Source organism: Vicugna pacos, chromosome 29 (genome assembly GCF_048564905.1).
Source record: "Vicugna pacos chromosome 29, VicPac4, whole genome shotgun sequence".
NCBI lineage: Eukaryota > Metazoa > Chordata > Mammalia > Artiodactyla > Camelidae > Vicugna > Vicugna pacos.
The window spans coordinates 5,159,580-5,173,288 of NC_133015.1; the positions used below are offsets into that span (position 1 = coordinate 5,159,580).

At 43.4% G+C, this 13,709-nt stretch overlaps 1 protein-coding gene across 5 annotated transcripts in view; it reads right to left on the reverse strand.

The window, feature by feature from the left end:
• The window catches only part of E2F5 (E2F transcription factor 5), a 28,090-nt gene extending 14,773 nt beyond the window's left edge, over positions 1 to 13,317 (reverse strand). For all 5 annotated transcript variants that reach the window (XM_072951741.1, XM_072951739.1, XM_072951740.1 and 2 more), the window contains exon 1: positions 12,790 to 13,317. In XM_072951741.1, coding sequence (XP_072807842.1) covers positions 12,790 to 13,029 — 240 coding nt within the window. In that variant the 5' untranslated portion in view covers positions 13,030 to 13,317. The remainder of the gene's footprint in view (positions 1 to 12,789) is intronic.
• Positions 13,318 to 13,709: the final 392 nt, after the last annotated feature.

The window sequence follows — 13,709 nt, forward strand, 5'->3', positions numbered from 1 at the left end:
TGAGGTTAAAAAAATGAAATAGTCCATAAAGTAGAGATAAAGTGTTATAAGAGACTGAAAAAAGAGAGATTACTGAAGGTGGGGGCAAAAAGCGGAGTTCCTGACGGAGGCTGCTGTGTGCTTTCACTGGGTCTGTTGGAGACACTAAATCAGTAAGGAAATTAAATCCCACCAAACAAATAACTTACCTTAGAGGTACAAGGACTCCCTCCAGAAGGAGCACTAAGCACACAAATGTTTTCATTCCCAATCAGCAACCTTACCCCAAAGAACTCTCCTAAAAAAAAATCTGCAGTGTTTTCACTACCCCAGACAAACTGCCACTACATTCGAAATTTTAGATGTATAAGAGTTAAATTTGTTCTAATTTTTTAAAATGTTATTAAACTCTGCATAAGTTTTTTTTTTAAAAAACTAACTTCATTTTTACTCTTACTCAAGCCACCAAAGATTTCCCAAGAGAAATGTGATGAAGTATCTAAGTAGAGAAAGCCTGCTGAAACTCTCAAAACTATTCAATGCAAGCTCTAGAGATTGTTTGCCTAAATCCTTAACTGCAGGCTTTGGAATTCTCTTCTCCTAAGTGTTAAGTTTTTAGAACAGGAGCAAACTTGAGCATGAATCTGCTATTCTACCACTGGGATTTGTATCTGCACATTTTACATCATCCTGATGGTGGTCTGGCACAGAAGTTAGGTACATGGGCTAGCATGTAAGGGAACTGTTATGGAACAGATACTGTTGTTGTGAAGATTAAATGAATATATTTTAAACACTCAGAAGAGTGCCTTGCATATCATAAGTATGACAATCGTTACTAACCATTATAACTATTATTGATCCAATTTCTCCCCTAAAGGAGTAAGAAAACATTCTTTGAAAGGTGTATCATGGAACATAACAGAGAACCCCTACTTACCTGGTGTAACTCATTAACGTTAACACTTCAGAACACAGTCAAGCACCATGAAGTAGGAAAAGGGACTTCTGCAAAGTAAAACTACATATAAGAAGGTGTATTTTACTACTTCAAGAGTTCGCCCCATTTGGATCCTATTTACTCCTCTTTCATATGAGTCCTAACAATGGGGCTATTTAATTTCAACATCCACAAGAGAACTGGATGTACCATCTGGGACACTGGGGAGGTACCTCCGCAGCCATCGGGGACAGAGTAGAAACTACAGAAACGATAAAAAAAACTCACAAAGCAGACATAGCTGAGGCCATTGGACATGGCAGTGATCCAATATACTTAGAAAGGCTTTGAGGTTATCACCTCCAAAGAGCACAAAAAATAATACTCATCATGACGATCTTGAGTTACCAAGAGAGTAAAACCAAGCCCGATGTTTTCCGTTTAAGAAGATAAAGACAGGTGCTATGTATTTGGGAAATCTCTCAAATCCAAATGGTTCGATGTTCTTTTATAAGAAATAATGTTATTAACAGGCATAAACCCTTTGCTAATCAGAAAACTCCGCTATGGACAAAAGTCTCATTATCTAAAAGATAAACAATGGTTTCAGAATACTTACACTCGTCGTATTCCAGAAGGATATACTAGTCAGACACGGGTTTCAAAATAAATCTAAAACATCGCCAAGGGGTTCCAGTAAATGTGAAACAGGACTAAGTAAAACTCACTTTTCATGTTTGCTTCCTTCATAACTGTAACCAGCAACCTGTTCTGAAAACTGATTAAATCCCCCGAAATAACTGGGGCATCTCTGTCTCAAACACACACACACTCATGCACATGTTATCTACACCCAAGTGTCAAAAATTTCCTTCACCAGGAGCTTCTAAAAAAAGCCAAGAAGGAATAAAAATGAAACGATAAAGATTTGACTATCTCAATAATTAAAACTTGTATAAAAGAAAACATGAGGACCATGAACTCAAACATGGACAAAAACATGAACTCACACCAAAAAACTGAACATTCTTGAGAAGGTTTTCAAACTTTTAATGAGTTAATGAAAGAATAATAAAGAAATGAAAATTCAAATAACAAAAGCATACATTCGTTTATTACATTAAGATTGGTGCCTGAATATTTAGAAAAGCCCCAAATTGGGAGCAGCAGGGGGATGGATAAGCAAAGTGCAGTATGTCCACAGGATGAAATGCCGAGCAGGGGCAGAAAGGAATGAACTACTGGTACAGGTACAACACGCGTGAATCTCCAAAACCTCATGCTGAGTGAAGACAGCTAACCCCAGAGTATGTACTGTGTGAGTGCAAACACACAAAGCTCTAGAAAAGCTGCTTTAAATTCATGGAGAAGAAAACAGAGCCACGGTGGTTGCTTAGGAGTCAGGGAGGCTGGGGATTGGCTGGGAGAAGGCAAAAGGGAGCTGTCTGGGCTGATGGAAGTGCTCTGCATCTTGTGGTGGTGGTTACAGGGACAAGCATTTGTCAAAACTCACTGAACTACGCACTTAAATGGGAGCCCTTAATGTGTGTAAATTACACTTTTTGTATGTAACAACTTCATATATAAAGTTTATATAGAAACAGCTTTCTAAAACTGACTAAAAAAATAAAGATACCATTATTCATCACCTTTCAAATTTGTAGAGCATGAAAACATCAGAATCCCCAACTTTGATTCTTCTTCTCTCCATCATTTATCTAACAAACACTTGGAAACAGCACTACTATGTGCCAGGCACTGTTTAAAGGTAAAGACGCACGTTTGCAACTCCTATCCTAATAACCATACGAGGTAGATGCTATTATTGGTCACCATTTTTGCAAAAGGGCAAAGCACGGCGTATAACTTGCCCAAGGCCACTGAACACGGATGTAAACCCAGGGTGTACACTTTTGACCACTACTCTACGCTACTTTTGATGTGGCGAGGTGGCTGGTAATAAATTAGCATCACCTTTTTGTAAAGCAATTTGGTGACATCCATTAAAGGCTTTAAATGTTTATAATCCTTTGAGTAATTCTTTGGCACAGATTATTAGGAGCAGAAATAATTCAAAATGTCTAAATGCCAAAAATGTTTCCTGGGACCTCTGGTGCTAAACCCAATGGATACTACAAAACCTTGCTGTATCCTCTGCAGCCCTTGACGGTGGTTCCCTCCTTCCTAACACTGTTCCCTGGCCGTAGTGCCACAGGCTGGTCCTCCTGAGTCTCAGGCTGCTCCTTCTCAGTCTCTTCCTCCTCTGCTGCTCCTGAACTATGACTGTTTGTTTGCCAGAGCTCCAATCTTACCCCTCTTCCTAATCGGAATCTTCTCCCTTACGTACTTCGTAAACCAATCATTTCCAAATCGGCAGCCCTGCTCTTTTTTTAGGCTCCAGATTCATAATTCCCACAGGAATATGTGTTCAAGGGTGGCCTACAGGCATCTCAGATACACCCATAACCGAGCTCACCTTGCCTACAGATCTTTTTCCTCTTTTTTACAACTTCTAAGTGAAGGTCACCACCATCCATCCAGTTGACCAGGCCACTGACCTGGCAGTCACCCATGCCTCCTCCTCCCACAGCCTCAGCACCCAAGTTCTGTCACCTTGGCAGTGTAACATCACTGATCTCTCCCCTTCTTTACACTTCACTGCCTCCACCTCGTTCAGGCCTGTGACCTTGCCTGTAACACAGTCATTCTCTTAATCCAACAGTCATAGGATTTATAGCTTCTCCAATGCACCATTTATTTCTCTGGCCTCTTGGCTCTGGCACTTGCTGCCTTGCTGGGAAGGCCTTTTCACCTAATTCAGATCTGATCACATCCATTCTATTTGTTGAAAGTTTACGATGGACTGGCTGGATCACTACTGATGACCCCAAAGACAGTCCCTGGCCCCACAGAGCCCTTGGTCTAGAGGGAAACGCAGAAATAATCCCATAGTGTGATAAGGGGCATTAAGGAAAAGAAGAGGTTCCTGAGAAAGAATAAACGGGAACCAATTTTAGCCACTTTAGATTAAGGGGAAGAGTCGGGAAATGCATCTTTAACAGTCTTCTATTACCGCTGTCAAAAATTATCACAAAATCAGTGACTTAAAACAACTCAAATTTATTACCTTACAGTTATGTAAATCAGAAATGAAAATGAGTCTCACTGAGCTAGAACCAAGGGAAGGGTGAGTTCCTTCTGGATGCTCCAGGGAAGACTGGCTCCAGCTTCCCGAGTTGGCAGCATCCCTTGGCTAGCGGCTCCCTTCCTCCAGCAGCAGTCTGGCCTGGCCGAGTCCTCCTCACGCTGCCATCGCTCTGGCTCCCTCTCTCCCACTTCCTTCCTCCACTTTTAAAGACCCTTGTAACTACCAGTGGGCTCAGCTGCATAACCCAGAAAAACCTCCCCATCTTAACGTGGGCTGATTAGCAACTTGAAATTTCACTCCCCTTCGTCACATAACTGAACATAGTCCTGGGTCCTGGGAATTAGCCCTCGGGGATTTTTCAGGAGCCATCTTCTACCCTCCACAGCAGCTGGGACGAGGAAGTGCGTAAACTGAGACTGGAGGGTTTAGAGAAATGACCAGCCAAGTGAGTGAGTGAGTTGAGTGTGTGTGTGTGAGTGTGTGTGTGTGTGTGTGAAAATGTGCTCTAGGCAGAGGGAAAGGCCTTTGCAGCAGCCCTAAGGAGGAGAGGAGAGGGCAGGGGAGGGTGCTGGAAGGCCCACCGGACCGGAGCCATGGAAGGGGTGCAGGGGCGAGTGCACTAGAAGGGGCAGGGGAGGAGGGATGCCCAAGTGAAGCAGGGTCCTGCAGGCACGGGATGTTCTTCTAAGCAGAGTTGCACCATGACTTTAAATTCTTAAATTTTACATATATCAATGTCAACTACTTTTTGAGTCCCTCAGCCCCCAGCTCAGCTCTCACCTGCTCCCTGAAGCCTTCAGTGGCTCTCACATCACGTCCCCAGGGCTCAGCAAGTGCCCCCACATCCCGAGTCCAAGTCCCATCCCTCGCTCTGCCCCACAAGCTGAAAGCTACTGAAGGGCGGGGCTACAACACACCCTGGGTAACTTCTATCTGCTGAATGAGATGGAAAAAACCCCTCGAAACAACTTATATACAATTGTTAATTCTGGGTAATACAGATATAAGTGGAGGCCGTCACAATTTAGTTTATAATTTGGGAAAATAAAAGGTTGATCTCAGCTATAAAAAGGTGTAACAAATTGGGGAAATGTTGAAAATTGAAAATAGTGGCTCTCTTGCGGTGGAGGCATACTGGGTAACTTTAATTCTGGACTATATTAATCTTTTTCTAAGTTTTCTACTAGTTGTATGTTACTTCAATAAATACGCTTTAAGTTTAATAAGATAAATCAGAAAAAAAAATCCTCTCTTTGACAAACATTAAGTTTAAGACATTAAGGAAGACCCATGGAGGAATAATTGGGGAAAGTCAAAATCATTAAAAACAATTTTATAAGAAATGCTTACCATGCTAATTTCTTATTTCTAATAAATTTTTTCTTTTATAAGAAATATTTACCATAGCATACTTACTATATGGAAGAAATGGCATAACATGATACACACACTTCCAAATGTATACATGATCCACACTGGGAGGAACTCTTATTTAAACATTGACTCTCATGATTCATCCGTGGATTATAATCTCATTCTTACAAGATCAGTTTATACCACTGAGTGCACTTGATGTTAAGGTAGGCTTTATCTGGAAATTAGTACTTTCACTCCTGATTTTTCTCTCTCCCTTTGCCTGGGGTATCTTAATTTAAAACTTCTGAGTTCTTTTCTGTTGGTGGTTTACTGGTAGACAAGAGATGCTTGAGGTTTTTCATCTAAACAACCTTATTCAAAAGAAAAAGGAGTCAAATACATGCACATACTGGAGAAACTGACCGGCTGCAATGATTACTCGTTTGATGTTTTCTGTGTATTATGCCCTCATGTTTTTTTTTTTTTTCTGGATTTTTTAAGCTCTGTGTGTGTGGCTTTTTTTCCCGTTAAGTGAGATAGCAACTCAGTGTATTTCTAGTCAGTTAAGTTACCTTTAAAGTCTCAATAACATATTCATCAGAACAAATGAAGATTCAACTATAGTTGCCCTGATCTTGCTCTTTTTAAAAATTAAATCTGAAATTTAAGAGCCTTTAATTTTCCTATCGCCTGTAAGTAGAATAAAATGGAATTTTACTGTAAAAGTGGATTTTAATTTATTCCATTATAGAAATAACTCTCAAAGCTGACTCACTTGCAGGAGAAATGAGGTCCCTTACTTAGCAATGCAAGATTTAAAAGCCATTAACAAGCTACATCTCAGCCATGAGCAGAGAGACCATCCCAGAGCTCATCAAAGGGGAACTTCTTCCCTCCCTAACCTCTAACATTTTCTCAAGAGTAGCTCTCCTCAATCTTACTGAGCTCCCAAAGGGTCAGCTTTGTTGAACATGAACACCTACCACCAGAACCGTTCTTTTTGATTCGTGAATGGTTAAGATGGAAAAAGGAGGGCAGGAGAGTTCATCCCACAGTTCTCAGAAGTAGGTATCAAAATCTCCTGGAACATCTGTTCACCTTCCCTGTCCTACAGGGCCCGCCCTCCCAGGTCTGACGTTAGAATCCGTATTTTCCTACAGATCCAGGAGATGCTGCGGCATCTGACCTTTGGTCTACACATTGAGAAGTACCGTTGGATAGAAAGGAAACGGGCCATGCCCAAGACACGCTGCTGGTAAGCGGCAGAATGAAGACCAAGAACTCATTAGCACTGTCTCAGCTATACGCCCATTTATCCTGCCCAGAACTCAAAAACTACATGGCTGGCTGGCTTCTTTTCTTGTTCTCTTCTGTTACTCTCTAGAAAAACCTGTTCTTTACATTATAACCAAAACTTCAGAAGTAGGGACACTTTGCTCAGAACAGCATCAATTCTGACACCAGACTATCTGGGTTCTTAGCTCCTTTACTGTGGATATTAGCTGTAACCAAATAACCTCATTAAGCCTCAACTTCCTAATCTGCAAAATGGAGCTATAATATCTCCCTTACAGTTCTCTTACAAGGATGGAATGCCCTAATGAAAGTAAAGCATCTGGCCAATCACTTAGTAATAGCTAGTAGGAATCATTTTTGTTAGTGTCTTCAAGCTTCAATCTCCTGACAATTGTCTTTTTCCATTTAGCCAAGCATCTTGCATTTAATAGATGGTTATTAATTAGACCCTGGAATTGATATATCCAGGGAAGCTTTATATATATGCATTTTTAATAGTTTATTTTTTAGAGTAGCTTGAGGTTCATGGGAAGATTGAGCAAAAATACAGAGATTTCTCATATGCCCCCTGCCCCCACCCATGCATAGCCTCCTCCACTATCAACATCCCCCACCAAAGTGGCACATTCACTACAAGTGATGAACCTACAGTGACACATCAAAATGTACATATGTACATTTTGTACATATATGTACAACATAGGTGTTGTACATCCTATGGGTTTTAACGAATGTATTATGGCATGTACCCACTATTTCAGTATCGTATAAAATTGTTTCACTGCCCTAAACATCCTCTGGGTTCCACCTGTTCATCTCCCCCAGACCCTGGCAACCATTGATCTTTCACTGTCTCTACAGTTTTGCCTTTTCCAGAATGTTACATCATAGGAATTACACAGTGTGTAGCCTTTCCAGATTGGCTTCTCTCACTTAGCAATATGCATTTAAGGTTCCTCCACCTTTTAATGGTGACAACTCATTTTTTCAGCGCTGAATAGTATTCCATTCTCTGGACGTACCATAGCTTATTTATTCACTCACCCACCGAAGAACATCTTGGTTGCTTCTAAGTTTTGGCAGTTATGAATAAAGGTGCTATAAACATCCACGTGCAGGTTTTTGTGTGAACGTAAGTTTTCAAATCTTTTGGGTAAATATCAACTAGGGTGATAGCTGGATGATATAGTAAAAGTATGCTCAGTTTTTTAAGAAACTGCTGTAATGTTCTGCAACCCCCCAGCAGTGAACGAGAGTTCCTAATGCTCCATGCTCGAGTCAGCACTTGGTGGCGTCAGTGTTTTGGATTTTTGCCATTCTATTAGGTATGTAAGGGTCTTGCACTGTTGCAAGATTTTTTCCCTATTTTTTAAACCTCAGTAAATTACACAATACATAAAATTTCCAACTTAGCCTTTTTTATGTGTCCAATTCAGTGGTTTTACGTACATTCACACTGTCATGCAATCGCTCTCCAGGACTCTTCTCATCTTGCAAAACTGAAACTCCGTACCCACAGTATTAGTTTGCTTGGGCTGCCATAACAAAAGTACCACAGACTGGGTGGTTCAAACAACAGAAATTTATTTTCTCAAAGTTTTGTTGGCTTGAAGTCCAAGATCAAGGTGTTGGTGAGTTTGATTTCTTCTGAAGCCTCTCTCCTTGGCTTGCAGACGGTCTCCGTCTCGCTGTGTCCTCACACGGGCTTTTCTCTGTGTGTAGGCATCCCTGGTGTCTGTGGGTCCAAATTTCCTCTTCTAATAAGGACACCAGTCAGAGTGGTTTAGTGCTCACCCATCCTAACGGCCTTGTTTTACATAACCTGAGTCACCTCTTTGAAGTCCCTATCTCCAAACACAGTCACACTGAGGCTCTGGGGCTACCATGTGGATTTTGAGGGAACACAATTCAGCCCATAACGTGCACGAAGCCACAGCTTCCCATTCTCCCCTCCCCCAGCAACCCCTGTTCCACTGTCTGTCTCTACGAACTTGACCGCTCTGGTTACTTCATGTAAGTGGAATCATACAGCATTTGTCTTTCAGGTACTAGCCTAAGGTATTCAGGGTTCATCTATGCATGTACCAGAATTTCCTTCCTTTTTGAGGCTGAATAATATTCCATTATATGTACAGGCCACATTTTGCATACCCACTCATTGGTTGATGGACCCTTTGGGTTGTACCCACATTTCAGCTATTGTAGTTAATGCTGCTATGCACCTGGGTGTACAAGTATCTGTTCAAGACCCTGCTTTCAATTCTCTGGGGCTATATACTCAGAAGTGAAACTGCCCCGAGAAGTTTTAAGCACGCACTAAAGTTCTGGTCGTCCTAACCAGATCTCGCTCCTTAGGGTAAGTCTTACTTTAAGCTGCAATATCAAATCTTTGCTCAGTGTCACAAACTGAGGCTTTAGATTAAAATATTTATCTCTTCCAGGGTTTGTATTAACTAGCTAAACATAAATGGGTATAAGTCTCAGCGATCTGTGAGATCAGAAACACCATAAATATTTTATCGTATTAATCCAGGTATCATTCAGGTGATTTATAACTGCAACAATTATAAAAAAAAGTGAGATAAGCAATCTTGATCATACTTTGAAAAGTTTAAGGTGGCATCAAAGTGGCAAATAAAATAGAGAAACTCAGTTATAAATTAATAGGAATTTTCAAAACAATGTCTAGGCATCAAAGTGGCAAATAAAATAGAGAAACTCAGTTATAAATTAATAGGAATTTTCAAAACAATGTCTAGACAGTCATAACTGTCCTAACCTCTTAGAATTGTTAGTTCCAGAAAAACAGAACCCTAGTGTAATTTGTGATAAAATATGGAATTTGCCATCGACGTCCTCATTTTCAGTGCAGCGGCTCAATACTTTCTCTTCCATCATGAGTAGAGGTACAAAAATTATCTTTACAAGAAAGATTCCATGCCCTCACACAGATGAAAAGCTTAAATAAGAAAAATTTTTTAGGAACACTGAAAAGCACTAAAGCACAGAGAATAAGAAAAAAAATGGTCTAGTCTCAAGTCACAGCTCTGTTACTTTCTACAGAGTGACACTGGACAAGATACTTGACGCATCAATTTTCTCATCTCTCAAACAGGGAATGATAACCCAAAATTTCCACTGTTAGGAGGATAAAATTAGTTAATAGAATGTAAAATAGATGTAAAATCAGTTAATAGATGTAAGCTCTCAATAAACGTTGGCTGTTAACAGCACAAGCTGGCAGACCCATCACTACAAAGGACCGTGACATAACTTGTCATCTTCCTGGAATAAAGAGATAGTAACTCCCCGACTCCTGCTACTGTAAATGATATTGTAATGTAAACTATACAGTGGGGGTGTAGGAGGAAGATACTGAATAAGTTTCTCAAACCTCTTTCAAGATGTTTCTATTTCCTCCTAATTGTTAAATTACACTAAAGCAGCTTTATTAGAAGTTGCTTGCTTTGTTAAGCTATGTCCTCAATTAGTAAAATTACCAAGAAGAAATTCGTCACTAAGATACAACATCACGTTCTTACTCTCCAGTAGAATGTGTCATAAGTTAGAAAAGAAACAGCATCTATGTAGTTTGGATATTTTATGGATATCTGAGATATTTGGATGTGAAGGTTGGTATAATGTTTTATATTCACGATAGTCACAAAAATGACATTTCATTAACTGCTTCTTAAAAAAGGGCAAGTGTATACCTCAAAAGTACCGATAACTTAGGCTGAAATACACCACCCCCAAGTAAGAATCTAAGAAAAACTGTTATTTTTTAAGTAATTTCAAATTAGAGGAACTTTATAATTGTCAGTATTTGTTTCCATCCTCAACATATTCTGTTAAAAAAGTCTGAATGATCTTTCACTATGGTGCACAGTAAGAAACGTCATTGGATTATATAAACTGTAAATTCTCATATAGGACTGCTATTTCATACTATAAAACAATAAACTCTAAAAGAATAGCCAATAAAAAAAGAAAAGAAACACCACTGGAAAGATTTCAATATAAGATTTTTACAACATAAGATTTTTCACACATATAAATAAATACATGTAAATAAATAAAATATATATTCACATACATGTGAAAAAGAATAATACTCAAACCGTTCTCTATGAGTAAAAAGTCATTTATACAACGAGACCTAGTATTACTGCAAAAACCTTTGAATTTTTAGTAAAGTTCCAGGATGAATGAAACAATGTTGTTATGAAATATTAAACTCCACTTGCCATTCACCGCCTCTGGGACTTCTAGAGAGCAAAATCTGGCTACAGATGAAACAGGAGAAAGACAAAAGAATTTAGGGGAAACCCAGGGCAAAGTTCCATCATATTTCAAAGCCAAGTTTCGGGAGAAGCCCCCACAGCCAGCCCTTGGAGTTCAGTTTTATCTGGAAAACCCCGAACTTCCCTGAGTCCTTTAGAAGTCACAGGTACAAATGAACTTTCAGATTCTGAACAGCAGTTTGCCAGCTATGTTTTGTAGCATCCCTGGCTTTCACTGAGGACCTCATGACTTTAAACAGAATCCATTTTAGTTTATAACATTTTAACTACTACATATGCATATGCCATAAAGCACTTTTAGGAAGAGAGGGAGGTATTAAAAAAAAAAAAGAAAAAGAGCTGTGAGGGAAAAAGAACAAGAATTTCCAAAGGTGTGGGAAAATTCCAGGAATAACACTTCAAAAAGAAGATAGTAGAAACTACTTCTCCAAATGCAAAATATGTGCATCTTGTCTCATTTGGATAAAACGGAACAAGTCAGATAAATTCAACGACCACTTACTGAACAACCCACCACACCCGGGGAAAGAGAGCATTCGAAGACATACCTCGCCTCCCGGGTTACACCCAGAGGATGGCCCCTCGCAGAGGACATCAAGTTGGCCTCAGCGAGCCTTGGGTCAGGGAGTACCAGAAGATGCTCTCCTGCTATGTTTACTCTAAGCATAGCCTCCAGCCTGCAGTCACACTCTCAAGCTGGCTAAGGGAGTCCCGGCACTCCCCTAGGTGCCGTCACCAAGCCTCAGTGTAAGCCCAGATTTAGGGGTAACGCCTAGGAGGGGTCCGCAGTGACTACTAACTCGCCAGCAATTTTTGCTTGTTTCTAAAGCTTTAGTCCCTAAACTTGGTGTGCTGGCTTAATTTTAATTCAAGTGATCGCGCTCTCTTGTTCCTCAGCGCGGTGGAATCGTTCCAAATCCTGCCTCGAACGGTTAAGTGATACTGTTTAACCGAACAGCTTTTGATGCGTGTTGTTGTTTGAAAATTCTGAACTGCAGTAAAAGACACGGCCTCATAAAATAGGAGAGAGTTTATCGAGCACTTCCATCTCTGGGTGAAAGTTACAAAACATCTCGCGTGATGACAAATCTCACTTACAGAAATCTGTATCAGGTACCAAATTAAGTTACAAATCAAATATCCCTCTTAATTATTCAGGATGATGAAAAGAAGCGGATAAGGAAGAGGGGTTTTGTTTTTCTTTTAACTATTATTATTTTAAGCGGGTGGGCTGTGAAGAGTTCACTTTTTTCACTTGTTTCATCCGGAAGAGGTGGCAAAACCGGGTTTTGTTTGTTTGTTTATTTTCAACAACGGAAACGCAGAATCGCCTACTAAAAGCACCCATTCCCAACAGCAAACTCAACCCTGAGGTGGTCTCCGGGCAGAGCGCCCGGATACCCCCTGTGTCTCTGCCACAGGTGGACTCAGGGCAGGCAGCAAGGATCCGGTCGCCCTCGGGTCCCCGCGCCCGAGACAGAAGCCACGCGGGCGCGCTCGAGCTCCTGGGCTCTTTGTCGAGAGCCCCGCGCCGCGCCGGGCCCCATTGGTTACGCGGCGGGTCGGGGCCAGCCTGGCCGCTCGGCCCTCCCCCATCCCGGCGCCCCGAGCCTGGGCGCCCGCCACGTGGCCCCTGCGCTCGGGTGGCCCAGTCCCCGCGGGGCGCGTCCACACCGCGCCGCCCGACCCACGCGGCGAGGGGGGTGGGCTTCCCGGGGGAGGCCGCGGGCTCGGAAGTCCGCCCCCTCCCCGCCTCCCGCGCTCACCGCTTTGAGATCCAGGACGCCGTCCTTGGCCTCCTGCAGCAGCGACACGAACTTGGTGGTGAGCAGCCCCAGGCTCTTCTCGTGCCTGCTGCTGCCGCCCCCGCCGCCCCCGAGCGGCTGCGGCGGCGGGGGCGGCGGCGGCGGGGGCTGCGCCTGGGACGGCGGCGGCTGCGGCCGCTGGCCCTGCCCCTGCCCCTGCGGCGCCGGCTGCCCGGAGCTCGCGGGCTCCGCCGCCGCCATCGCGTCCCCGCGCCGCGGAGGTGCGGCCCCCGCGCTCGGCCACCTGCCGGGTCGGCTCCGCAGCGGCCGCTGCCGCCGCCGCCGCCGCCGCCGCCGCCGCCGCCGCCGGGCCGACCGAAGGCGGGACGAAGGGGCGCGGGCTCCCGCAAACAACAGGTGCGCGGCGCCCACTGGCCTCGGGGCCGCTCGGCGCGCCCGGCCTCCGCCCCCTCCCCGAGCCCGGGGACGCGACAAGGGAGCCCACGACCGAGGGGAGGGGGAGTGGAAGCCAGGAGAAGGGGCGGCGAGGGGTGGGGACCCGAGTTTAAATGGCAGGAAGTGACGCCGCCACCCACCGTTGCTTGGAAACGCATTTTTCTGTAGGAAGGAGGGGCGAGCGGGGAGGAGGGGCGCGTGGGTGGGTGGATTTCACGCTCGTCCCCAGGCTGCACTCGAGCTGCTCCCCGGGACCGGCGACCTCCTGCAACGACGCCGCGAGCAGAAAAGGACTTCCCTGGGGCAGGAGAACACCCTGCCTGGTGGCAGTGGGTGTCTGAGCTGCTGGGTTTGAGGAGCCGCACGAGCGCAGCCTCCGGTCTCTTCCCGTCATTGGGCGGTTTCTGCTGCCTGCGCTTTTGCAACTTTGGCGTCCTTTGCAAATCTATCAGTGACTCGGGCCAAGTGCAAGCTTTTATTCCAAA